At 32.6% G+C, this 24,361-nt stretch overlaps 3 protein-coding genes and 1 pseudogene across 4 annotated transcripts in view; 2 read left to right on the top strand and 2 right to left on the bottom strand.

The window, feature by feature from the left end:
• Positions 1-2,496: 2,496 nt before the first annotated feature.
• On the bottom strand, positions 2,497-5,176 carry LOC132727948 (uncharacterized). Its single transcript, XM_060713555.1, has one exon. The coding sequence runs from the start codon at positions 4,867-4,869 to the stop codon at positions 3,616-3,618; it is 1,254 nt and encodes a 417-aa protein (XP_060569538.1). The 5' UTR covers positions 4,870-5,176; the 3' UTR covers positions 2,497-3,615.
• Positions 5,176-6,527, bottom strand: LOC132727975 (uncharacterized; annotated as a pseudogene).
• On the top strand, positions 6,526-9,474 carry LOC132727958 (sulfotransferase 1E1-like). Of its 2 annotated transcripts, XM_060713570.1 has the most exons (5): positions 6,526-6,545; positions 7,125-7,254; positions 7,898-7,992; positions 8,246-8,432; positions 8,727-9,474. In XM_060713570.1, the coding sequence occupies exons 2-5, from the start codon at positions 7,179-7,181 to the stop codon at positions 8,831-8,833; spliced, it is 465 nt and encodes a 154-aa protein (XP_060569553.1). In that variant the 5' UTR covers positions 6,526-6,545; positions 7,125-7,178; the 3' UTR covers positions 8,834-9,474. The 2 variants fall into 2 exon arrangements, with proteins under 2 accessions (XP_060569553.1, XP_060569547.1); XM_060713564.1 differs by lacking the exon at positions 6,526-6,545 and having other exon boundaries at positions 6,646-7,254; positions 8,727-9,473.
• Positions 9,475-17,330: 7,856 nt separating this feature from the next.
• Positions 17,331-24,361, top strand: part of LOC132727940 (zinc finger protein 528-like) — a 31,717-nt gene continuing 24,686 nt past the window's right edge. Inside the window, exon 1 of the mRNA XM_060713543.1 lies at positions 17,331-17,452. The gene's annotated coding sequence lies outside the window, so the exon portion shown is untranslated. The remainder of the gene's footprint in view (positions 17,453-24,361) is intronic.

Here is a 24,361-nt window from a genome sequence, read left to right as displayed (position 1 = left end):
AAAAGGGGGATTTTTTACACTTAAAAAATCAAAAAGGGACAAACAGGTATAAAATTTTTTTTTTTATATGATACTGGCGCATCTCTCCTAAAATTTTCACAAAAAAAAGTAATGATATTTCATCATTCATTTTTCAAGAACTTATTTTAAATTTTTGAAAAAGGATAAATTTAAAAAATACATTTTAGTGTTTAATTTAGATTACATTTAAACAAAGGATTTTAGGGTTTTATTTTGTTTCAAATGTTAAAAATTTAATACCTCTCAAGCCGGTGAGGGGGGGATGAAGGGGTTTTCATTTTTTTATTACCCTCATGTGCAGACCAATTAAAACCCAGTCTACAATGTTAATATGTTATTGTGGTTGTGATTAATGCTTCCGAGGGAATCACCCTTTTTCCAATTTTCTTTCTTTTGTCATTGTTACAGAATCAAGTATATAGAACAAATGAGTTGTCCTCGTTTAATTAAATGTCATCTTCACTATCATATGCTACCAGAACAGTTACGTCGAGGCAAAGGAAGAGTATGTGCTTATATTGTTTTGCTTGTTTACATATTATTAACAATTTAGGCGATCAGAAGTGAACTTAAAACTATTTTTTTAGTAGATAGTGTTCATTTTTCTTTGAGCATTCACTATGCATTAAATTGATGAGGAAATAACAAGAATTTTTGTACTTATGATTTCAGATACTTTTACATAACATTTACCAGCTTATGTTATATTAATAAATATCTTATTCATAACTATCTTATTTTTACATAGTTGAGTTCATACATAATACCGGTTTGTCGTCAAGAAAATAGTGGATTTGTATTTAGTATGTTGTGTGCTAGAACAATAATCAAATCTTTCAGACTAATCCATATTATATTGTGTGTAACTGTAATTTTCAGGAAAGTAGTAGTCTTGTATGCGTCCAGTAAATATAATTATAAATCAAATGCTAAGTTGACAGTATAATAAGTAACAGTTACCGTGCGAGGAATATGTCTGCAAAGTATTTACAGACCCGGGTGGCGATTTGAAGACCGAGAGAGCGTAACGATCGAGGTTTTTAAAAGGCCACCGGGTCTGTAAAAACTATGCAGACCTATCCTGAATGCGGTAACTATCTTACCTACATGCTCTTCTGTTTTCCTATCCATACATCAGTTTTCAACTCAATATTTATTAATATTACTCACGAGAAACTTATTATTTATGTACTTTATCATGTTTAAGAAAGCATTCCAAAGTCATGAAAAGATACCATCCGCTACGCTCTTGTAATTCATTCGTTTACAAATCAGCTGTTATTTCAATATTCTCGTGTTTTTCGTGAGGTTCATTATGTAATAAGGTCAGGTAATGTACTTGTTGAGTTGAGTCACAGAAGATGAAAACAGGTCTTTTCTTCACTATCATTCGTTTAAAGAAATAACAAAAACATAAATGCAATACCAGACGTGCGATTTATTTTGCAGAGAGGAACAAATTCAACAGCAGTTAATGAAGCTAAGCAGCTTTGATATTGCAAAAAATAATATAACCAAATATCCACGGGATCTCAAGTGAATGTATACGTTTTTCTTTTCTTAAAAGAGAAAAAACACAAAGACTAGTCTGTGTATTACTGTTTTGAAAATTTAATTACGCCGGAAAGGAAAGACAAAAATATTAAGTATGCGAACCGACTCGCCCAGGAAAACAACAGAGATCAAAAACATTTAAAATAAATGAATTTTCTCTGAAAAACCTGTGCCCGTTTGTCAAATGTCAGATCGCTTGAATGTCGGGCCTCATTCCTTGTGGATATAAAGTTATGAACATCGCAAATTCAATATTCATTATGACAAATCTTGCCATTGAAACCATAAATAGATTTATCTAATTATTATTGTAAACATCTTTACGTATGAATAATTTATAAAACAGTTAAATTCAACAACCTTATAGCATCATATAAGCGCTTATAGCCAATACACATATAAAAGAAAAATTATACTCATATTTATTTTGTCTTCAAAAAACCCCATAATTTTCTAATATATTATCAAAACCCTATTACCAATTTTCAAAAAAGAAAAAAGATGTTTCTTAATGATTATATAATAACAATTGATACATGCATAAAATCTGATTTTAACTTATACAATAACGATTGATGTACATGTATGTATAAAGTCTGATTTTTACTTTTACATTTCAGCTAATGTTTTACGACAATTAAAAAACATTATGTGCATATGCATATATTTCCACCCTATCATCTTTACTAGAAAATTGTTGCTTGTACTGAATCGTCTGGTAGAATGAATATTTTATACACATAAACCTTTAAATACTACACTATCAAGCACGTAAAACTCGTGCACAAGTACTGACCAATACTTTACATTATAAACTATACACGTTACGAATAGACAAATATTTCACGCTTTACTAACGAAACGCGTGAAATAGATAGTCTTGTCTTCACTATCATTCGTTTAAAGAAATAACAAAAACATAAATGCAATACCAGACGTGCTATTTAGAAAACACAAAAAGAGCGGGCTTGAGAAATAACGAGATTTACTTGCTACAGCGCCAATGATTTTAAAACATTCAATCTCCTCTCGAAGGAGTCCGAAACATATCCGTCCTTACTATTTTCTCCTTTCCAACGTCCGTGCCTCTTCCAGCACCTGTCATTAACGCCAGCGTTAGCCGCCATGGTAGCGCCCCAGCGCGAAGAGAATGTAAACCGATGTTCGAATCTCCAACAACCTCTTTTAATCTAGAAACCAAACATTCTCTAACCCTAGTATAACTTAATGATTTGTTTTTGTGTATAAAACTACATTTCCCTTTTGATCTAAAACACGGTTTAAACATGAAGCCGTCATCCGAAACTGACAAACCCGTAATTTGAAAATATCTTTTAATCATGTTATACGGACATGCTACTGATACGCCCTTTGAAATAACGATTGTATTACCGTGTCGGTACTGGTCAGTCTTGCTTTTTCTGATATACAAGAAAAATGATTGTCGTAAAACTGAATATCGTTACAATGCAAATTACTTAACTCATTAAACCTCAAAAAACCTGAGTAAGCTAGTAAAATCATTGATAGATCTCGAATGACTAGCACATCATTGCAGTGACTGTATTTCTCGCATAAAGTTATTAAAACGTCTGATGTGATTGGCTCCTTTTTAATAACAGGCTTTGAAAGTGTTCGTTTGGAAGATTCCATTAAGTTAATCACAAACATATTGTCTGTTGGGTCAGGTAGATTCTTTAACGAATGAGCCCATTTAATACTATACACAGTATTGCAAATCACAGAATTCGGCGAATGTTTGTCAATTAGATCTGTTAAATATAATGCTATATGAATTGGAGATGCAGGAATAGATAATCCGCCCTTTGAACTAATGAAATGTTCCCATTTCTTGAAATAAGAATAATACTTGGTGACCGTACTGTTACTTTTCGATTGTGTTAAAAAAGAAGCCATCTTAAAGGAAAGATCATCGAAACAGTCATGTTGTATTCCACTCTGCTGTATTTCCTCGTCAATTCTGTTTTTCAAACTCAGACCTGCAAAAATGCATAACAACATTAATACACACGTGTCTTATTATACAAATCTTAAAGCAATGAAGCAAAATGGAATCGGTCTACCATCGAAAATTCCATTTCGGCCTCGACCTCTTCTTGTAAGTTTTCCTGGTTGAAAAACAACATATTCACTGATATGCTCATTTTTCTTTACATCATCAGTAAAAAGCAGCGGCCAATATGGCGCGGACTTCCACATGGGTAGAACCATTGTACACTTGCATTTTTCTTTCTGTATTTTACGTACACACTGACTAGCTAATCTAGGCGGTGGAACGAGCCAATAATTTTCCGCAAAAGACCAATAAAATTTCATAGCATCTATACCGGAAGTACCTGGACACCAGTACTTTGAATAAAATTTTTGGCATTTTGTATTATAACTACACGCAAAAAGATCAAAAGTATGCGGGCCCCACTTCTGTTCTAATGAGTCAAATATTTTATTTTCGAGTGACCAGTCGTCACTATCTGTACACCTGCTTAAAAAATCAGCTTCTTTATTTTCTGTTCTTGGAATCCATTTAGGAAATAAATCTATTTTGTGATCATGACACATTTCGTAGACATTAACTGCTATGTCTTGCAAAAATGGCTGTCTACTACCGGTTTTTAAAATAGATACAACATTTCTATTATCAGTATTAACTAACACCTGTCGCCCTTCCAGGCTTGAAATTGAACTATTCAAAACTCTATGTACTGCTTCTAGCTCCCGCCACGTGGAACTTAATTCACTCTCAAATTCGGACCAACAGCCGACAATCGGACTATCAACATTTTCAACGATAAATCCAGCATATCCAGCTCCACTGGCGTCACAAAAGACGGTACTACCTGTATCATAAGTGAAATCGAAAGACTCTAATTTTCCACTGTTCAAAATTCTTAAATTTTTATCCCAAAATACTATCTCGTCAAAAGCTCTTGAAGTTATCAAAACCGGAGCTTTCCAACTAGCACGGCTAGTGACACAGTTATATAATGCCCTTGACCTTAATCTTACTAACTGACCAATTGCCGACTGCATGGAAATTAATTGACCAATCAAACGCGCCACGCTACGCACTGGAAAGAGGACGCAACCTTTACGTATCTTTTCTATAAATCCCTTCAAAAGAAGTTCTGTTTTTTGAATGCGATTATCTGTAACTTTGATTTTACCATTACAAGTATCCCAAATGTATCCCAACCAGATAATGCTCTGACATGGTAACCAATTACATTTATCGTCTGCTATCAAAAACCCGAACTTGATTAAATCTTGATGCATGAAATTTGAGCTCTCTAAAGCCTTATCATAAGCACTTTCACCACCGAGCCCATCATCTAAAAATAACACTGTTCGAAAACCAAGTGATCTCCATTTAGTTACCACAACTCTCAACAGTTTAGTAAATACAAAACCTGCAGTAGAAATTCCGAAAGGAAGAACATTGAAAACATAAAAATGCGTATGATTGTCATAATTCCATGAAAAACCTAAATATTTTCGATGTTCCTTGAAGATAGTGACATGGTGATAAGCACTTCTTATATCAAAAGAAAACAGGAAATCCCCGGCTTTAAACAGTTGCTTAGCAACTTATTGGTCCTCAAATTGACATTTGAATTTAAAAAGCTCAGGATTAACATGCCTACAATCTAAAACTAAACGAGCTTTCCCCGATTTCCCATAAGCCACTGTTAAAGGGTTAACAATGTACGGCATTTCTAGAGTTTCTGTTATACAGCCCTTTCTTATCAAACTTTCTATTTCACCCTTCACAAAGGAAGAATTATCTCTGGCTGATTTATTATTCTTAAAATAAACAGAACTAGGAATATCTCTAAAAGGAAGTTTATAACCAGATTTTACAATGTCAAGAATGTATTGACTTGCACCAGCATTTTCCCAATGCTTCAAAGAACATTTTAATTTACCGACTGGTGACAAAATTGTACATTTGTCGTTTACTAAATTTTCTTTAAAAAGCTCAGACTTCTCAAATAAATAATTTAAATTTCTACTTATCTGTGAATCTTTATTCACTCGTGTGACGTCATCAATGACTCTGCATTCAGCGCGCCAGTGCCCTGGTCTACCGCAACGGAAACAGGTGCCCGGTCTTTTCCCTGGATTAGACTTGTTTCCATGACTGTATTCCTGGAGACTGAGAAGTTGACGGAGCAGACGAATCCTTTGTCTGATAAAAAGCATTTCGTTGGAAAGGCGAAAAACGAAAACTTCTGGAGCGTTTTTTCCTGCTTCAGCTTACGATCTGCTTTCATTTGAGCTCTGAAAATTTTCTTTTCGTCGTCGGAATCGTCAGCTAAAGGATGCGCCTCGTATTCTTGTACAACTCGCCACCCACTATCGGACGAATCTGCTAGCTTTATCAACTTTTCTCTATGATTAAGAATGTCAATACCTTCGACAATTTTTCTCTGCGCTGAAGTAATTTCCTCACAGGGAACCGTTTTCACAGCGTCTTGAAGGTAACCATCAGCTTCCTTCAACGTGTCAAGGACACGCACGTTGACCTTGTGTTGCTCTTCATTCCCCTTTTTACGGAAAGTGTAACTTTCGTTCGACGCCAAACTCTGATGAATCCTCGATATTTGAGCTTGAGAGAATTCTTTTTGAGAGGTTTCAAATTCTGCCAATTTGGAAGATATCATTCTTTCCATGCTTGAAAGAAGTTCATTTTGCTGATCCAGCATGGCTGCTAAACACGTGGTCTTTCCGGCAGTAAAAACGAATTAAATGTTGCTTGTACTGAATCGTCTGGTAGAATGAATATTTTATACACATAAACCTTTAAATACTACACTATCAAGCACGTAAAACTCGTGCACAAGTACTGACCAATACTTTACATTATAAACTATACACGTTACGAATAGACAAATATTTCACGCTTTACTAACGAAACGCGTGAAATAGATAAACCTGTCGAGTAGGCAAAGGTAAGATCATTATTTTGATATATGAATACATAACATATAAACAAATATTGAGCTAATTTATTTCTATTAATTTGATGAAATGTATCAAAGTGGCCATAACCCCCTCTCCCCACCCCCAATATAAAGTTATTTTTCAAAATTTCTACGTTTACGGTGAATATTGTGTAATGCACGAGTTTCTCGACTTTACATATTTTCTATTGTATAGAGAACAATAGTCGGTATATATCTGTAGACCTGTTAAGCGGGTAAGTGATTTACTAGACCGCTTTTAACAAAAGAGCCGGTAGGTAATATGATTTGAAGATTAATTTTTAGTTCTGCTTGTGGTTTTCTCGGGAGCACATGTTCTTTTTATATGCTTTTCATGGAATTGGTCACATACGAGTTATAACTTTTTCTAAATTTCAAACAATTTTCATATCTAATTGTTGTCGGGGGTGGGGATGAGAGTTAACAAAAGTATGCCGTGTGAGTACGGTGTGACCAAACATTTAAAGTCTGCAACATATTCAATTTAACTAAAATATTATTTTCCACTTTTGATTATTTCAATGACACTAGTTTCATTTCTTTCAGATAATTTATATAGCGAGGAACCCGAAGGATTTGGTCACATCATTCTACCGGCTTATGCAATGGGGAGATCAACTGGAAGAGGGTGACAAAACGTTCAACCAATTTATTGATGCTTTTGTTGACGGGACCGGTAAACTAAAATTACACATTCATGATTTTAAAACAGTAGTAATAATTTCATACAATGAGTGTATGAATTTCTATAGAAAAATTCAAATATATTCACAAAAGTTTGTGAAAACTGGATTGCACGATTTAGTATCTTTTGGAAATTGTTATTTGCAAGAGATGTAAAAGAACAGTATTTGAGCCGCGTCACGACAAAACCAAAATAGTGCGTTTGCGACCAGCATGGATCCAGACCAGCCTGCGCATCCGCGCAGTCTGATCAGGATCCATGCTGTTCGCTTACAAACCCTATAACAAGTAGTGAAACTGATAGCGAACAGCATGGATCCTGATCAGACAGCGCGGATGCGCAGGCTGGTCTGGATCCATGCTGGTCGCAAACGCATTATGTTGATTTTGTCGTGACGCGGCTCATTTTTGTCTTTCGTAAAGCTGATATCTATATATTCCATATTCTATAAAAAATAATAAATATAATATACATCTATACAATATAATGACAGTCTGTCTGGTATCACACCAAACCTCATTAGAATTTATTTTACATTGAATTTAAAATGAACAGAAAATATGTCTCCATCAAATAAATTATGAATTTGAATGTTCGACAAATGTTTTCACAATGTCAACTTTTTCTGTCACAGGTATTTCCTGTCCGTGGCCAAAGCATCTCCTAGAGTTCTGGGAGAAAAGGAAAGATAGAAATGTTCTATTCTTAAAGTATGAAGAAGTTGTTAAGGTATGCCTTTTACTGGTCAACCTACCTACATTACTTATTAACTAACTAATAATATACCTCACTGTGTTTTAGTAAGAATAAAAAGCATTTTTATAATCATTTTGAAAACAAAACCAAACTTAAAATATAATATTGTCTTATCTAATGCACTTTGGATTTACTACTTAATAGGTTCTCATTTGTTCAAAAATTGTTAAATAGTGTTTTCGCTGGAATACAACTTTATTGGAACCAAACACTTTTCTTTCTTCAGAATATGGCAAATGCTGTGAGACAAATTTCTGACTTTTTGTGCAAGCCGGTGACTGATGAAGAGGTCGCGAAAATATGCGAATATTGCAAGTTTGAGACTATGAAGAATAATAACATGTGTAACATGTCATACCTGAGAGATTTTAAATATGTCAACGACAATGCTGAAGGTGGTTTTATGAATAAAGGTAAATATATGTGCAAGATTATTTAAACTTTAACGGTCAGATTGAATAGGTTACAGGCTCGTGGATTGATTAGACAGAAATGGTAAATGCTAGCGAATGTAAATGTTCCCCCTCTTAGATGTGTACATTTAATTCAAATACGTGGAAATATTCATTCTCATGTGGTTTTTCTTCTTTGCATACGTAAATGAATCTCTTAAATTGTCTAAAAAAGCAAATATCAAAGATTTATTGCGGGAAAAATATAACACAGTCGTCGATAATAAAGATGTTTTTACATTTTCTTTCATCAAGGGAAGCCTGGAGTGTGGCGTGAGGTACTGACACCGGAAATAGCCACGAGGATTGACGAAATGGCGCGTGAATTGGATGGATCCGGACTTGTTTTAGAGGAATTCTGATTTTTTTGTCAAGACCTGTAACTTGTTGCTACCGTCTCACCTACATTTGTAACTAACAACAAAAGACGAATGTTAGACAGTATTATGTTCCTAACTTATCAATGTTATTCTGAACGATAACGGTTTTATAACAAAATGAAATGGATAAAATGGAAAACTGTAAAAATGCCTAACGCGGCAACATTGAAATATTGCAGTCACGGTTTGATTGAGTCTGTTCGTGAATCATAGTTATTTTAACTACAAACTTTCCTTTATGCCCCCTAGCACCGCCTCAAGAGAGCATTTAAACAAGCATTCGAAGATGTGTGTTATACGATTTGTAATCGAGGAATCTTTAATGCCACACATTTGAATTATTACTACGGATTTACTTAGAATATATCACAATCAAAGCGAGAAATACAACATTTCAAAATAATCATGACATTCATGTGATATTCCGTGACTGTATAGATGCTGTTCAAGTGTTCTTCTGATACTTATATTTCCATAAACATAGCATGCCTTACCATGCTTACATCTTTAATGGACCTGTCATCCGTTCAATCAGGAGATAACCATTCAGCATTTTAAAGGGAAACGTTTAGAATATGTAATGACTGAATATCGAACAGTACACACCCTGGTCATACAGAAAGTATGTACCGGTTGCATGGAGAATCTCTTAGTGCCAGCGGGCTAAGACTTAATAAAAATGTAATCTGTTCACAAGCAATTGTTGCACAAGTTGTTGGTAAATGAACTGCTGTTTAAAAGACCAATGCAATTTTAAAATAAAAGTTCAAAAATGCTTCAACAAACAACAAGTTAATACAATGTATTTATATTCCGTGCTTATGTCAGCATGAATACATGTATATAATTCAGGCATTTCCTCCAAGATATGTTTTGTAAATAAAACTGTGTTTTATTTTCATGTGCATAATTTACAAACATAAGTACATCTCCATCGTTAAAGGAAGGGTTGAACTACAATGTATGATTTTGACCAATGGTACTAAAATATACATGTATTGTGTTTTCTCAACTTTTTTTGTAAAATCTTTTCCTAGTCATTAATGATACTTATGAGGCTTTCAGTCCTAGTTATTGTTTTTTTTTTTTCAGATAAAGCAATTTATCTAAATTATAACCTTTTTTAACAAAATATAACGTCAAAAACATCATAGATCATGAATTCTTATACAAATGGAGAGAAGAATGGGGAGCCTGAAATATAATTTTTATTTTAATAGCCGTTACAAGGGGCAGGACGTGAAGTGGTTGCACACTTGGTTCAAGCGAGCGAATTAGTTGCAAACTTGACAAAATGGCGAACACGGCACCATATGGGCGAGTCCTCGAGAAGAGTATTATTGTAGTAATTTTAGGTGCAGATACAGAAAGATGAAACAATTCAAGAAGCTTCTCCTGGTTCTTTAGCGTGCAAAGTGTTTAAGCACCCATACACGGGACCTCGTTTTAAAGACTCATCCGAAAGATTGATTAGTAATTTTAGTTGGCCAGTCCGGGAATAGGACACACAATGTCGAGATGACAAGTCTTGCGCTCAACTGATTGAGCTATGCGGGATGGCTAAAAATAAAGAGAAAAAGTACAATGTAGCGTAATATTTAAAATATTTGTCCAATAGAATTGCAGTATTCAAATGAATCGTAACACATTTACTTTTATAAATCGTCAAACTGTTAATCAGTCTAGATAATCGACTGTTTGTAAAAATAATTTAAAACACTAAGCCGGTTGAAATTTATTAGTACGTATTTACCAATTTCATATTGTAAATACAAACTAATAAACTTTAACCTTTACACAAAAATATGGAATGTATAATCATGACTGTACCATCAATGGAGATATATAACGTTTTCTTTGTTGGGAAATCTGTTACAAATAAAAATACATGAAATTCGTCTCCAATAAAAGAATTGTTATCATATTGCAGTGTTATCAAATTCACTCATATCTTGTTATACCCAAATGTCTTCCAGTTTCTATATATAATTTAAGGCTACAACATCTAAATCTCGATAATGATCTTTTTACATAAAATGGCATATCAATAGATAGATAGTTTTCAGGATTTAACATACATTTGAAAACTTTTAAGGTGGCTCTGAATTTCTCCCAATCTAATTTTGTGTTTTACAATCAATAATCATTTGTTTAAATTGATAAATACATGTAAATAAATTGATATCCCAAATTTTTTGACAAAACCATACAAAACCAAACCCATAAGTATACAATATGTTTTTTTTTTTATTTTACTGAAGTAGCCCAATTTTTCTTTACAACATTATCTTGTCTAGTCAACATCAAATGATAATCTCTTGGATATATATGTTCTGGAATACAAATAAGTTTAGACCAATATTTGATAATTTTCCATGATGGCAAATACATAAAGGCAATATTATCATTAACAGAATAGTTTACACCTAGAAAATCTTTACAATATTGTATCTGAACCTGTTCAAGTAGTTCGGATATTTTACTTCCATAAATTTCGGCACCATAGGTAAGTATAGGTTTTACCATAGAATCAAGTAATTTAAATAAGAAGAGTGTACAAGAACTTTCCAAAATTCCTTTGACATGATTTTATAGCTAGCTTGTGCAGAAAATTTAGTTTTTCCTTTTGTACAAGATGATTTAGGTGTAAATAAAAGAACCGTGTATTTGTGCATTGAGGTGACATTTACCGAACTGCCGTTGTAAGAACCATTTTCCATATGATCTGAGCGGTCCTTCATTTCTAAATACAATAATTTCATTTTTATTCTCATTTAAAGACATACCGGTATTTTTACAAAATTCTGAATGTGAATTTAACTGAGACGTACTGAAGTTTGATCGCAGTATCGGCGCAATTTGCTACATCATCAGCGAAAAGAATGCATGGTTCGTAATGAATACACCGCGATGTCCCTTATTACGCAGGAAGACATAATCGTGCTCGTTACATCCCCTTGTATTGTACAGTTTTGAGTACATTGATGGAAGAACACAGAACAAATTCCCTCTAACGCCAACTCTATTTATAATATCGAATGAGTTAAAATGTTAAAATCCATCGAATATTTTTTTTTAATCTGCATAGAGAACATAAAATCGTCCACCCAGTTTATATATCAATCTATTTCTGCACCATATTTGTAATATAAAATATTATTAGTTGTAGAGTAACCGGCTCGAAATCCGGCTTGGGATTCATCTATTATACATGTATTATATAAAAGTTCTCAGCCCATTTATATCTATACCTATATAATATTAGAAAATATCTTATACATAACATTGATTTAAGAAATTACTCTATAATATGAAGGGTCATCCGGAGACCCAAATTTGTACTAGCGCACTATTATACTATCCCTTCTCAGCCCATTTATATCTATACCTATATAATATTAGAAAATATCTTATACATAACATTGATTTAACAAATTCCTCTTAATATGAAGGGTCATCCGGAGACACAAATTTGTACTAGCGCACTATTATACTATCCCTTCAAATGAGTATTAAATATCTTATAAAACAATTTACAAAGGACAGGTGAGATTAATGACGAAGCAATTTTTTGATATAAAATTCTGCTCCAATGCCATCACTTCTGTATAATTTGGTAATTTTACTCAAAATTACCAGGCTTTAAACAAGTGGCAATGAAAAATGGCCCATGAATTAGTTTTTGACACTTAATGCAAGATGTAAGGCAAGCTTAAACATTAAGCGTCTAAAATGATGAAAATGACCATTTTTGGCGAGTGTGTGTGTCCGTGACAGTTATCACAAGAACTACAGACAAGTTATCATTAGAACTCCATCACGCTGTTAAATCTTTACCACGGAGAGGAACTGTTACACGAAGTATAAAGGTCTTATGATAACTTGTAATAACTCTCTCGGAGTTCGTCATACATTTACACAAACACTCGCCAAAACTTTTCGATTATTGAAGTTTCTTTCGTGATTGAAATCCCAACTATCTAGAAAATCGATAATTTATCGTCCGCATAACATTTCTCATGCATAAATGTTGAATCCATTCAAACATGTTCTACGTTAAGTACAGATTATCACCAGAGAGTGGCAAATCCCGATCTGCTGAAATTTAGGAATGTTATCGTTACCTTCATTTATGAAAAACTATTTGTTTGCGTTAGAAATGTATATCAGTGCGTGTTACGTACATGCATGAAAATGCAATTAAGTATCGTCAAATATTGTATCTGCGCGAATTCAATCATTGTGACACGGCTTTAAAGGCACATTATGCCTCAGAATTTTTTCTCTCTCTCCTTCTTTGGAGTTTTATTACGTTTTAATAACGCCTTTAGATCATGTTAGATGATTGTTACCTCTCAATGTAAAGTAGCAAAAAGTAACCAAAGTAGTATTTTTACTTCCGCAGAAAATATTAAATCACTGTAACTGAACTAATTTCCAGAGAGCAACACAAACAAATTATAGTGCATGCAATTGGCCAATAAGTAAATTTTTAGATACTTTAACTGTTACTTTATGACACCAGGTATAAAAAGCCTTTGAATAATTAAAATAAAACCTTTGCTTGGTCATAATCGGCTTTAAATTAAAGATGTAATATGCTCATCTTTGAGTAAATACTTTCTAAATCTATGAAATTATTTCTGAATATATCTAGTGTGAACAAAGGAATATATAAATATATACGGGTATCTGCATTCCCTTTTACGGATCAAGTCAAGTTAATTGGTACTTTCTTTTTTAAAAATTTTGCCAGATTTTTTAATGGCACTGTACATTCATATTGTGTCAGCCATAGTGTTTAGATCAATTCTTATTTGTGTGCAGTTAAAAACTGTATGTATATTTAATATTACAAAGATACATGCACTGTTCAATATATCAATATTTTCAAATGTCAAATTTGAGCATGGAATATATTTTAAGTCGTGGATTAAAGAAGAAAGCGTTGGTCACATCATTTCCATTATTATTGATCAACAGTTGATACTTATAAAAAAAAAGGCACGATTGGCAACATTATGTTCAAAAGCAAATCATTGTATGTAATTTATGCTGTTTTAAATGTATCATTTGAAGAAAAAAATTGTCATAAAACTAGAAAAATGTGAATAAAGCGATATTTTGACTTCCATCACTATAATTGTCTATAGAGGCCATAGAAGCAAAAGATATGATTCAGAAAATTGGCCAATCAGTAACTGTTTTAAAACTATAATGTTTAGGACAACACAAATAAAAAAAGACTGTTTACCTTTATATTTAATTAATAAGTAATTTTACATTTATGTAAAATTATGAGTCAATCGATCAACAACTTTTTATACTTTGTTTTCAAAAATAGATTTACAATTATGCAGATGACAATACTCTAGCCTTCTCCAACTCTAAAATAGACACATTGAAAAACACATTAGAAAATGAAAGTAAAATACTTATTACCTGGTTTAACATTAATAAAATGCAAGCTAACCCTGACAAGTTTCAAGCCATAGCTGTTGGGAGAATTACAAATGAACACTTAAAAGAATTTCAAATTGATAATGTTACAATAAAATGTGAAGATTGTGTTAAACTGCTAGGGGTAGACATAGACTTTTTACTTAACTTTGATATACAGGTCACCAGAATGTGTAAAAAAGCTGCCAATCAATTAAATGTGCTCTTAAGAATTAGGAAATTTTTAAATTCAGAATGTATTCTTCTTATTTACAAATCTTTTATCAGATCTAATTTTAACTACTGTCCCCTTGTCTGGCATTTTTGCTCCAAAACAAACACAGAAAAACTTGAAAAACTCCAGCATAGAGCTCTAAAAATAGTATTTAATGATTTTAATTCTTCATATGACACATTATTTAAAAAAGTTAATATGCCTACTTTACATTTGTCAAAAATTAAAATAATAGCCAAAGAAGGTATTTTAGGTATCAAAAAAGTGTAAATGTCCCTAGGGTCAAAACAGTAACATACGGTAAGAATTCTTTTCGGTTTGAAGGTGCCCAGATATGGAACAGTCTCCCTAATGACATCCGCAAGGTTGAAAATTACAAAGAGTTTGGGAGACTGATCCAGGTCTTGAGTGGCCCAAGCTGTAAATGTGCTATGTGCTTGTAAATTTGCTATGTGTTTGTTATTTTGCTTAGTTTTAATTTATGTAAATGCTTAGACTACATGTTTTGTTTGTTTGCTTTGCTTTTGTGCATCCCTTTTTAGTTTGCTATGATGCTTTGATTATATGTTGGGTGTTAATTTTTCTTTAACCATTTATTTTATGCTAGTTGAATCTGTGTTGAATTTGTATGCTTTGTTCATATTAAAACTCCTGAATTCCCCATTCCATTAGACTGTGCATGCAACTTAATTTTAGTTAACTTTGTTTGTTACACTGTATGTGCTTTATCTTGTTTCTTTTTTATCATAATTATAATAGTTTTATCATAATTTTTTATGCACTTTTATAAGTAAGTTTAATTTATCTATTTATATATTTATATAGGGGAGACTGGGGTACTCTGGGACATGGGGCACTGCGGGACAATGGGTTTTTTGATAGCTTTTGTTCTTTGATTTAAAACTGATTTATGCAGATGATTGATATTGTCAAGTTTTTTTCCTTTCAAAAGTTTCATAGCAGCAAATTGAGTAAAAATCAGTCTGGCGAGTACATTGCACTTTTTACCTTTCAAAGTGAAATTCTAGAAAAGTCCTATATAGCTTTCAAATTCTTCTATATTGAATACTTATTTGTATCATATTAGTAAATGATAATGTGCTTAACATTGCCTTTATTTTCTGATTTGAAATAAATCTTGGTTTGGTTGTCTTTTTAAATTATTGTCACATAAAAATGGTGGGGGTGGTTGGGGTACTCTGGGACAACATTCTTTTGGATTAGACTTTCATGCGTATCAAACTCAAATTGACCTTTTATCTTTTATGACCTTGACCGTTAGATTATTGCACTTTCACTGATTTTTGGCATAATTGATTGTAACTTGGTAATTAATAAATGAATTATCTTCATGTTTTGGCAAAACAAAATTTTGGACAAGAACTTTTGAAAGGATGAACTGACCTTGACCTTTGAATGACATTGACCGTCATGGCCAAATTATTGAATTTTGATTGTCATATTTTGTCATTATGGAAGAATTTGATTCATGTGTGGACAAAACAACACTTGTGATCAAAGAAACATATGGAATAATTTAGATATGTTCTTGACCTTTAAATGACAATGAACGTCAAATGAATGAATTAAGATTATATTTTACTAACTTTGTCATTCATTAATATGGCAATGATTTATGCTTGGACAAAACAAGTGTGACTATACGCACCTATCAAAATTAAAATAAAAATAGAGAAATTTCAATAGAATTCCTACAGAAAGCCCAAAACAGAAAAATTGAAAATGTTGCAGGCTCAGTTTGATTTCAAGCCTGTTCATAAACAGTAATGGAAAGTGCAATTAACCGGCTTAAGCAGAATTCCACATTGAACATGCACTGGAACATCTAGATTTTTGAAACAACCGCAGATTTTCAATTCAGTAATATTTTAGTTTCAATGAAATTATACATGTTGTCCTACATACCCAAGCATGTCCCACTGTACCATATATGGTGTCCCACAGTGCCCCTACCTCGGGGTACTCTGGGACATTTTAATGACCGTATTCTAATGTATATCCCCAAGTCAACTTAATTATTTTAGGTTCAGTTAGTTATCTGTTACATCCAGTACATATTGTCCTTTTCATCCACGAAAGAGAGCATCAATCCTTAAGATATGTTAAGTAGGAGTTTGAAAAATATGATTTTTGTCCCAGAGTGCCCCAGTCTCCCCTATATTTTTTAGGAAACCGTCAATTACATATAATAAATAATTGTAGATGTTAACTTATAACTATTACTATTTTATTATTTTTTTATTTTTTATTATTATTTTTATTTATTTCACATTGGTATATGTATCATACTTAAATTTCTAGACTATAGTCATTTATTACTTTTAGAATCTGTTATTACTTTTAATGCAATATGTACTGTACGTGCATGTCATCAATCTATGCCTTAATTTACCATCTTATTGTAAAGTTCTTCTTAACCTTGATACTCTTATTTCATGCTTAAGCTGCTAATAGTTTTATATGTTTTTATTTTCAGAACTGTTATATGTGTGTAAATATGTTTTATGCCTTTGTTATTGTCGGTAAATAGCTTTTTAGCTAATGTTTCTTGTAATATGTAAACCGACTTTAAATAAAGTTTATTGTATCTTGTATCTTGTATCTACATTATACTGCTTCAAAATTGTTAACGATTGCACTAAGCAGGATACACTAGATGATATACAAAATAAGGAGCTCGTTTTATTTCATAAATGAATTTATTAAGTACACAAACTTCAATCATGGTTGTATTTCCGAAGCGTTGTACTATAATTTAGTGGTGTATGACCATTTTACGGACTTTATCACGTGTCAGGTAACCGGAAGTCGGAAAACAGTGGAAGGCGGAAAGCGTCTCTTTTAAAGTCTGAATTTGTTTTGACGTTTGATATGAATTGAGATGCGATTCACATAGTCTTACACCGGTAAACTTATTGCAATATACATTTTTTGTAATTTTATTTCAAGTTAAGCATGGAAAATATGTGTTTTCCCTGCAAAATGAATATTTTTAATTCCCGATCTGAAAAGTGTTCGGATAGATAAAATTATCGGATAATCTATTTTAATAAAATATTTTTTATCAATCCCAAATCTATGTTATTAAATTAATATTATTTAATTTTGTTTTAAAAGATTTATTTCATGCTTGCCAGTGTTTTATATATCAGATAAACCTCGCGTGTTACTGTAATTTATAAAATGTGATTTTCACTGAGACTAATGTAGCGGACTATTTCGTGGTAGCTAAAGAGACTTCAGCAAAAAAGGTGTTATAGTACTGCTAGACCTGATGGCTGAAGCCAATCCCGTATCAAAATCAACCAGATCTGTGTAGGGTTGGACACCGGTTCCCGGTATACATTGTATATACCGAATAGTGACTTTGTAAATTACGGGTATATACCGTTTCGTAAAATACCGGTACTGGGTTTGATACTTTTGTAAAAAAAATAATTTAATAGTCAATATGTCAAAAAAAATAAGAAGATTTTTAAATAAAAACAGCCTACAAACTAAGGGTGTAACGGTTTACCGGTATACCGATATATTGCAATATGAAAAAATAAATTTCGTACCACGGTACGATTTTTGGAAAACCGGTATTTTATAAAAATCATAATTTTCAATTAATTGCCTTCAAATTTTGTACAAATTTCACATAAAATCTTTAATTGGCGAATTTTATTGGCACCAACGTAAGGTAAAAGTATCCGACAACTAGTACACTTAAAAATCGATAAGCGGCCGCATAATTTACATAAGCGGCCCAGATGTGTAAGGTCACATGTGACTAGTTTTGTTTATCAAATTGTGTGACACTTTACTTTCTATTTATTCCTTACATTTATATTAAGTTTCTACTAAAAATATATACATATAATAATAATATATAATGTTACTCCATCTTAAAAGACTTTATATCAAAACATATACACAACAATACGTATTGCAATATATTGCAATACGCTTCAGCAAAATGGCAATATATTGCAATACGGTTTTTGCCGTATTGTTACACCCCTACTACAAACACGTTAACAGGGTTCGACACTAACTGTTTTTACCAGGGATCCCATAGGAATCCCTGAGATTTAATTCAGGGATTCCTCCTAAATGTCAGGGATTCCTCAGATCAAAATAGTAAAATATGGAGGCAAAGAATAACAAGGGAGTGCAGCAATTTGATTTCAAATTCTTTTCATTTTTGAGACTACATACAGGATATATTGTCTTGTTTCAGATGCAATAAATGTAGTTTATGAGCCCTTTGGAAATAATGCTATTTAAAGTTTTAAAAGCGTTTCAATGTTTAACTTTACTAGTATATATATATATATATTTGGACTGCTAAGATAAATTAAAACACAATATATTTTTACATGAACATGGAAACAGAATAACATTAAGCTCACTGAACAAGAGTTCGATTTGAAAATAGCTATCTTGCTAAAACCTGTTTTCTCCCTGGAGTTGATAATTGTGAACCAGTTTCTGTATCTAAATGAAGGTATAATGCAAGTGACTTGACAAGGTGGTTTGAATTTTTGAAGTTAAATAGGAACTGGGGAAACATTTTCCCAGATAGCCTAGGGTTCACTGAAATAGAGCCCACTCATATATGTAGATCTTTAAAAACTTACAGGTAATGATTAGGCTCCATATTCCAGAAAAGTCTGGTATGGATAACTGTCTATAATTATTTACTTTCATGTCATTTTTAAGGAAATTCTTAATTATGATCACTTTAAAAAAATATTTGATTTCATTTTACATTTTTGTGTTTAAAAGGAAAAATCCCATAGATTGTTGTAAATTAAATATTTTGATAATTTTTTACTTAAGCTAATAAAAATATCAAGAAACAGTTTTGTTTGCATTACAAGTACGGTACCTTTAAATGATTTCATTTTTAAAAATGATAAGTTGCTCCAAGTCCATGACAGGATGTGCAATATCCAAATTTATTGTTCTCAAATTTTACACTGAAATGTCCGATCCCTTTCCTCCCTGTGTATTGATTTTTTTGTAAGTTTTGACACCTGTCACATCAAAGGCACTCACCCCATACAGCAGTCATGTAGCTCACAACACTGATTGGCTCAAAGCACTGTCAGATGAAATATACGTCATTTGCTGTATATTTCGTCATTTGCTGTATGTTTCACGTAAGGATTTTTGTATTTCTTGTCGGTAAATAATGCGTGACCTTGATTGACCTTAGACTTTAGTTAGACAATGTTTTTTTAGCATTGAAGGCTGTGAGTTTCAAAAAGGATTTTAAACCTAAAAGTATGGATTCTTTTTTATTTTGTTTATTAATTATACTTTTGCTGTAGTCTACTGTAGGGAGAAAAAATACACCAGTTATCTTTTTTTCACAATTTTGAAGAAAATTTACAATGGTCACAAGTGCCGAAATTTGGCAATAAAAAAACAAACAACAAACACTGGATAACTGTACAGTAGCTACCGCCGGCATTGCCGACCAACACAAATTTGAAGTACAAATCGCTTGTGTAATAATTATACGATAATTACATTTCTTTTTTGAATTTTCACAACTCTATTTTATGAAGTCAATGCATGATATAAAATTATACAAGAATGTTTCTTAAGTCAAAACATTTTTGTCATATATCGAAAATGAGTTGATAGCAGTCACTGCACAAAGAAAAACTAGCGTACATAATTCAAGAGTGTAGATTTTACCGGCGGGGTTTTTCTTTTCTTTCTTGAACCACTTTTCTTGAATATTTGTGATTCAATGACATTAATTCAGAAAATTTCAAAAATTTACACAGCAATTTTTCATGGATCCCAACGGAATCCCCAGCTAGGAATCACAGGGATTCCTCCCTACTTTTTGGGATCCTCGGAATCCCGGGACCCCGTTAGTGTCGAACCCTGGTTAAACAAACTTTGAATTACTATTATCATGTGGCGAGCACGGCTTTTGCGGCATAGTTAAGTTTGTGACGCGGCGATATTTTTGTAAAAGTATTGTGCTGCTTATGTTCAAGATAATAATATTTTTGTACTTGGCAGGAAAATGTAATTATTTGAACTGATTTTGGTAAAAGTTTGTAAGTTTTAAATGTCAAAGAAACAACGAGAAAACAAATCAAATACTTGAGTAATCACCTGCACACAGGGTTCTCGGGGACGCTTATTTCGGCGTCCCGGTACGCATGTTTATTACAGCTGGACGCAAATATTTCAGAGCAAGGATTCCACGTACGCTTAATTTTGCCTGGGGACGCATAAACATTACCGATTGTTTACAACCACAAATACACAAATGCGTCAGCGCGTGTCAGTCTATAGGTAGGCGGTCCTATGCACATCGACCCGTGAAGCGATTAGCCAATCAGCGATAACGCTTCCGATCATTATCACGCAATAGTGATCAGACTAATGTATACACGCGCTGTACAGTGCATACAATTACCAGATATGACACGAGGTGATAATTTTATATCTTTGATCAACAGTAGATTGGAAATAAGCAAATTTTACCGACAAAAGGATAAAATTATCGACTATTTACGCCGCAAGTATAAAGATTACAAATGAGTGTAATTTTGAATTATTGTCGAATATAGGGTTTCTTAATCGGACAAAAATCATAATCGATCATCGAAAATAATCGAACAACCCTTTCCGATCAATCATCGATTATATAATCGAAACATTTATGATAACAAAGTAAAAAAGTATAATGTACATATCATGCTTTAATATTTATAAGAATTCCATTTCCATGTGACCACCACTTTTTCAACTGAAATAAATTAGTTTTAAGATATAAGTATGCTCATCCTTGAATAAAATATTTTAATCAAATAAATTCATTAAAATCTATGAAATTATTATACATGTATCTCACTTTCTATAAAGGAATGAATAAACTATGTATGGAAACAAGTTAAGTTGGTCGGTCTGTTCTTAACAAAACTACCAGTTTTTTTTTTTTAATGACACTATATATTGATATTGCAACCACCTATAGTGTGTAGAATAATTTTATACATAACATATCTTCTTTGTGTGAAGTCAAAACATGTTTATTTTATATCTACAAATAGACGGTATAGCAATTTTAAATATTTTCTAATGTCAAATTTGAGCATAGTATACCTTTAAACTAGCATGCCTGATTGTCAACTATTAACTCAATGGTCACCAGTATGCTTTCATATTCAATTGAATGAAAATTAATGTTTCAAACAAATGGCTTTAATTTAGAGTGTTGTTATAATACAGTTAGTCACTTAAGTAACAGCAAGAAAATAAATTACCGATGATCGATTATTAAACTTTGTAATCGATCATCGCCGATCGGTTCTATAACCGATCAATTTTCGATTATACTCGATCATCGTTTAATCCCTAGTCGAATATTTTCGGCATTTTCTAGAAACAATTTTGCTTTAGTTTCATTCTTGCAAAAACTTTTTATAAGAGCAGGGCTCACACTGGCTCAAATAAAATAATAGCCAATAATTTCAACTTAAAAAAATAATAGCCAAAAGTTCAGCGGACTATTCACGAATTAGCGATTAACAACATAAGCAGTTGATTAAATAAACATTACATTTATATCTTTCAGTTTTATAAGGATTCTCAAATAAACTGATACATTTGTGTATATTGATAACTACCTTTTTTTTTAAATAGAACCACAACTTTAATTGTTATTATAGAACAGAATAAAAACATTATAATTAGTATGATTACTGTATAACAATAATATTAAAGATTCATTATAACTTCACATAATGCTGTTATCAGACAACTTTTTTTGTTTGTTCTTATCAAATTTTGTCAGCTATAACCACTGTCAATTTCCTCATTTCACACACAGAACTGGAGTAGATCTAGGTCATATTAGCCTATAGAAATAACACAAGTTTGCAAACTCATTCACAGAATGCAGCCTTTTTCTGAATAATTTACTGAAAAATATCATCATCACCAATGTAATACAAATTTTCTGCCATAGTAGTAAAGATTTTTAAACAGAACATAGCTTATTTCACCTTTAAATAAATATCAAAATTATCGGTGTGGCGAAAATATGTGACAATCGGATTTTTCCTGTTTTCTGAAGAAATATTCACAATTTTGGTTGTTGTGCAATTAGTTGTTTGGAAGTTAATACTTTTTAAATATTTTACCATTGTTTTCCACTGGCGATTCAGTCAAGTAGCTTAAAACAAAAAAATCAAAATTTGCAATTACTGCAATTCACGGTAAATTTTGGGTAAGTCAATATCCAGTTTATCAATTTTAAAACGATTTTTGTGGCTAATTGACGGATATTTGATGGCTATTATAAATGCTGGACAATATCTTTAAAGTACTTATACAATTATACATCTCGCATGTATTTTATCACCTCGGGCAATATAGTTAGCAGCACGTGACCGGTAAAAAGTTGACACTCAATCAAATGCACCCCGCTGTTGTTAATTGGGTCTACTGCATTCATTATCGATTTTTACACCTTATATAAACACTGTTGGAAGTAAAAAATAATCGCCAGATTTTGTAGCCAAAATGCAAAAATAATCGCCAATCTTATAAAATAATCGCAAATGGCGACTATGGCGACCGACAGCGTTATTAAAATAATTGTCGATCGGATGAATCTCTTACACACTGTGTGAAGCTGTACACGATTTTCCTATTCATTCCGCTAATCGCTGCCTATATATATTTACGTTTTTTTTACAAATATAAACTTTTTGTCTTTAGAGTGGGCTTATTTAACCAGAATAAAATTTGATTTGCTATAAAAGTGTAAAAAAAAAGATTTCCATGTGTTGATGCATTATTAATGAAATAATTTCATAATAAATATTAACAACAAAACAAAAATTATACTATGTAGTTCAGAGTTTCTTTTGAATAACTGTAAACTTTGGAAGTCTCTTGAAGATTCAAAATATCAGCAATGCTATTGTGAGCATTGAATGACTAATCTGTAAACATATTAATTGCGACGCGCTTTTGGACTCCAACTTTTTCAGGGTTGGGAGTCCATGGACTCCATGTTTTAAAGTCCTAGTGAGAACCCTCTCACACAGTCCTTCCAAACACATCGCACACAGCTTTTGCCATTATGACAATGTAAATCTAACATATGGCAATTTGTTTATTCAAACAATGTTTTTAAAAAATTATTTGAATAATTAAATCCTTTTTATACGCCCGTTTGAAAAACGGGACGTATTATGGGAACGCCCCTGGCGGGCGGGCGGGCGGCGTCCAATTTTGTCCGGAGCATATCTTCTACATGTATGGAGGGATTTTAATGAAACTTCATAGAAATGTTCACCACTGTGAGGAGCAGTGTGCCGCACATTCAGGTCTCTAGGTCAAAGGTCAAGGTCACATTTAGAGCTCATTGAAAAATGCTTGTCCGGAGCAAAACTTCCACATGTATAGAGGGATTTCAATATTACTTGGCACAAATGTTCACCATTGTGAGGCGGAGTGTCGCACGCAAGATTCAGGTCCTTGCGGCCAAGGTCAAGGTCACACATAGAGGTCAAAGTTCAGATAAAAATATGAAGATGTGTATATGGACCATTTAGTCATCATTTATTGAGGGATTGTAACACAAATGGTCATTATGAAGACTATGGCTGTGATACATATAATTTAGGTCAATATATACAAGGTCAAGGTCATTAAAGATGATGAAATATCCAGATTTTGTCCGGAGCATATCTCCTACATGTATGGAGGGATTTTAATGAAACTTCAAAGGAATGTTCACCACTATGAGGAGCAGTGTCGCGCACATGAACCAGGTCTCTAGGTCA

This window comes from Ruditapes philippinarum, unplaced genomic scaffold (assembly GCF_026571515.1).
Source record: "Ruditapes philippinarum isolate M1 unplaced genomic scaffold, ASM2657151v2 ctg5435_1_1_1_1, whole genome shotgun sequence".
In the NCBI taxonomy this organism is placed as follows: domain Eukaryota; kingdom Metazoa; phylum Mollusca; class Bivalvia; order Venerida; family Veneridae; genus Ruditapes; species Ruditapes philippinarum.
Note: the sequence above shows the minus strand (reverse complement) of the source record. Positions and strands in the feature narration are given on the sequence as shown.

Bases quoted from the DNA above. Each gene is read 5' to 3' on its own strand.
- LOC132727958 (XM_060713570.1), top strand. From the start codon at position 7,179: ATGCAATGGGGAGATCAACTGGAAGAGGGTGACAAAACGTTCAACCAA. The intron at 7,255-7,897 runs GTAAACTAAAAT...TTTCTGTCACAG, and splicing joins TGCTTTTGTTGACGGGACCG to GTATTTCCTGTCCGTGGCCA. The intron at 7,993-8,245 runs GTATGCCTTTTA...TTCTTTCTTCAG, and splicing joins AGTATGAAGAAGTTGTTAAG to AATATGGCAAATGCTGTGAG.
- LOC132727948 (XM_060713555.1), bottom strand. From the start codon at position 4,869: ATGCATCAAGATTTAATCAAGTTCGGGTTTTTGATAGCAGACGATAAA.